General features: G+C 27.4%; 1 protein-coding gene across 1 annotated transcript; it reads right to left on the reverse strand.

Moving 5' to 3' along the window:
• Positions 1-1,907: 1,907 nt before the first annotated feature.
• On the reverse strand, positions 1,908-2,713 carry LOC110646935 (cell wall / vacuolar inhibitor of fructosidase 1-like). Its single transcript, XM_021800560.2, has one exon. It carries the CDS (start codon positions 2,509-2,511, stop codon positions 1,987-1,989), a length of 525 nt encoding a protein of 174 aa, XP_021656252.2. The 5' UTR covers positions 2,512-2,713; the 3' UTR covers positions 1,908-1,986.
• Between the last annotated feature and the right edge of the window lie 238 nt (positions 2,714-2,951).

Consider the following 2,951-nt stretch of genomic DNA (forward strand, 5'->3'; position numbering starts at 1 on the left):
AGTATAATAGAGTTTGATCAGATCAAATACTTAAAAATAATTAATCAGTTATCACACTAATAAAACTTAAATTTAAATTGAAAATCATTTTATTAATAAAAAACTTAATTATTTTAAATTAAAGAAAAAAAAGATTAAGAATACAAATTAGACTAAATTTGAATAGAGTAAATATTTTATTAACCAAATAAAATTTGAAAAATTGATTGATTTCACTTTGAAAATAAAAAAATAAAATTAATTTATAATTTTGAAACTATTTTAGGAGTAAATTTATAAATTATTATTATTATCGTTAATTAAAAGCATAAAATGACAAAATAACAAGTAAAAAAGGGCGGCGGAGGGTTTTAAGTTTGGTTAGGTAAGGAGAAAGAGGAAATGGTCTGAAAACGACATGAATAGCCACTTAATGCTGTGTTTCGTGTGGAAAATCGCCTGCTGCTTTTCCTGGATTTGGATTGGAAACCACACGACTCACCCTTCATAAATTAAAAAAAAAAAATGGGAAAGGCTCTTTCTCCGCCATTATCATGTATTCAAATTCCAATATGGAGAACACTTTTGTAATCTTTTTCTTTTTTTTTTCTTTTTTAATTGTAAAAATGAAAACTCTTATAATATAATGATCATAATTTTTAAGTTTAAAATTTATGTTACATATTCTCGATTTAATTTAATTTTCAATGAATGAATCTAATATCAAATTTAAAATGACACCAAATAAGACGAATCATTTGACATCAAATCTCTTCCCATTATATCGCTAATCATTTGACATCTCGTCATCTCTTCTCATTATATTACTAAGTAGATATAATATTATTATGAAAAATCAAAATTGAAATGGGATAACACTATCTCATTAAGATCACTATTAGACTATTACATTTGGTGATAAAACACTTTTTTAATCTATATTTATATTTTATGCAGATAACATATTTAAAATATAAATTTTAAATAAATTTAATTAATACATGAGAGATGTGGAGTAAAAATTTTATATTGCTTGAATGCATGATTGATACTACACCGTTCGAATAATTGATACCAACTTGACTTATATATTAACTAAGCACTTTTAACTCACAAGTTAACAAGTTAACTTTTAGATTAAGTTCAAGTGGTATTTTTTCTCTTAAAATTCATCTCTTTTATTTTTTACCTTTTTCAGACTGAGCAAATAATAAATATTTTATTGCAGATTAAAACTATGAAAAGTAAAAAATTTATTCTAAAACATCATATCATATATTTAACCATTAATTAGTCATTTTCCCTTCACAAAATTGGCTTATTAGAATATATGATCGAGAAGAAATTCTTTCATAATTTATAAGGAAATATAATTTCTCTCTCTCATTTTCTTGTTTCTAATAAATCAAGTTAGAAAAATTTTGTGTTTTTAGCATTTCTAAACCTAATTAATTTGTGCTTTTGTTAATAAGTTTAATATTTTTCTCTTATTAAATCTGTTAATAAATCTTTAATACGAAATGTTTGATAATTCTATATAAGAAATTTTCTATATGTATCCAAGTGTATAAATTAATTAATACACTCAGCTAATAAGAAATTAAAATTCTATATATATAATAGGTCCTACCATATTTTTAGATAAAGTTTACCATAATTTTAAATTACATATCAATTTATGATTAGATAGATGCGTACACTTGGATTGAATACTCAATACACATAAAACATAAAAGTTTAAAAGTTTAAAATATATAATTTTCTGATAAAAACATTTTTTTTATTTTTATTCGTAAAACTTATACTTTATAATTATAAAAATAATTATATTAGTACTGAATTATAATTCATTAATAATAATATAAAATATATGATATTAAGAGTATGTAAAACATATAATAAAGCAAGATTTAAAAGATAAAAGAACCTGATGAAACTAATAAATTTTATTGATGGAACAAAACTTAAACATTACATGATTTCCTTCAAAGGAAGCAAAAACAAGTCTCAACTGCTTAGAATTATCTTAACAATGGAAGAAGCCACAACCGAGACATCATGCACCATCGAGTTCATATCAGACAGCGGCGATGATTGGCCGGAGAATTCCTCTTCACAAGAAATGGCCTCAATAGCAGCATCATTTATACCTTCTTGAGCAAACTTGTAGTTACCTGTGCGCAGAGCATCAATGGCCTGAGGGACATCTCCCTTTATAATCACACTGTAACGATCAGCACAAGCTCTCAATCCTTGTAGCTCCTTTTGGGTGAGGTTGCTGCTGTATTCAAGTAGGTGGTTAATACGTTCAAGGGTATGGGTGGCCTTGGCTTCAATGGTGAAAGCCATAATCTTGGCTAGGCCTTTAACGTCTGTGCTAAAGCTGTGAGGATTTGATATAAGAGACCAGACACAGAGTTCATAATAGGGTGTTTGCTTGCAGGTTTGGTCTATCAAGTTGCTGCCAATAATGCTTGGAATTGTAGCATGAACAGGAAAGATGAAGACTAGGAGCACTAGGAGACTCTTCATTTTTTTTGAGGAAGTGAAGAAAAAGGGGCACCTAAAAATAAAATCTATAGTAGCTGTGTCTATGCCTCTGGTGAGCTTTAATGGCTTCTCTCTTGGCTTTGGAAGTAGTTTTATAGGGGAAGATGCTATTCTTCCTCAGATTTTTGAGGACACAGTTACTGAGCAAATGATTGGTCAGAGGCCAAATCTTACTGTTTCTTCAACTCTTTCCTCCATGCTCGCCTTAGGGTGAGGGCCAAAATGTTTGGTGAGGCTTCTTTGATCTTATATTAGTTATCAGATTTTTCTAACAAGTGAAATTAAATATTTTTATCATTTCAAAATATTACAAATTACCATAAAATCTTATCATGATTGTAAATATGAGTGGTTTGTTACTGATCTAAATATGAAATTAATTCTTGTTGTACGTGACATTTTAAACGACATTATAAAATAAA

This window comes from Hevea brasiliensis, chromosome 15, assembly GCF_030052815.1.
Source record: "Hevea brasiliensis isolate MT/VB/25A 57/8 chromosome 15, ASM3005281v1, whole genome shotgun sequence".
NCBI lineage: Eukaryota > Viridiplantae > Streptophyta > Magnoliopsida > Malpighiales > Euphorbiaceae > Hevea > Hevea brasiliensis.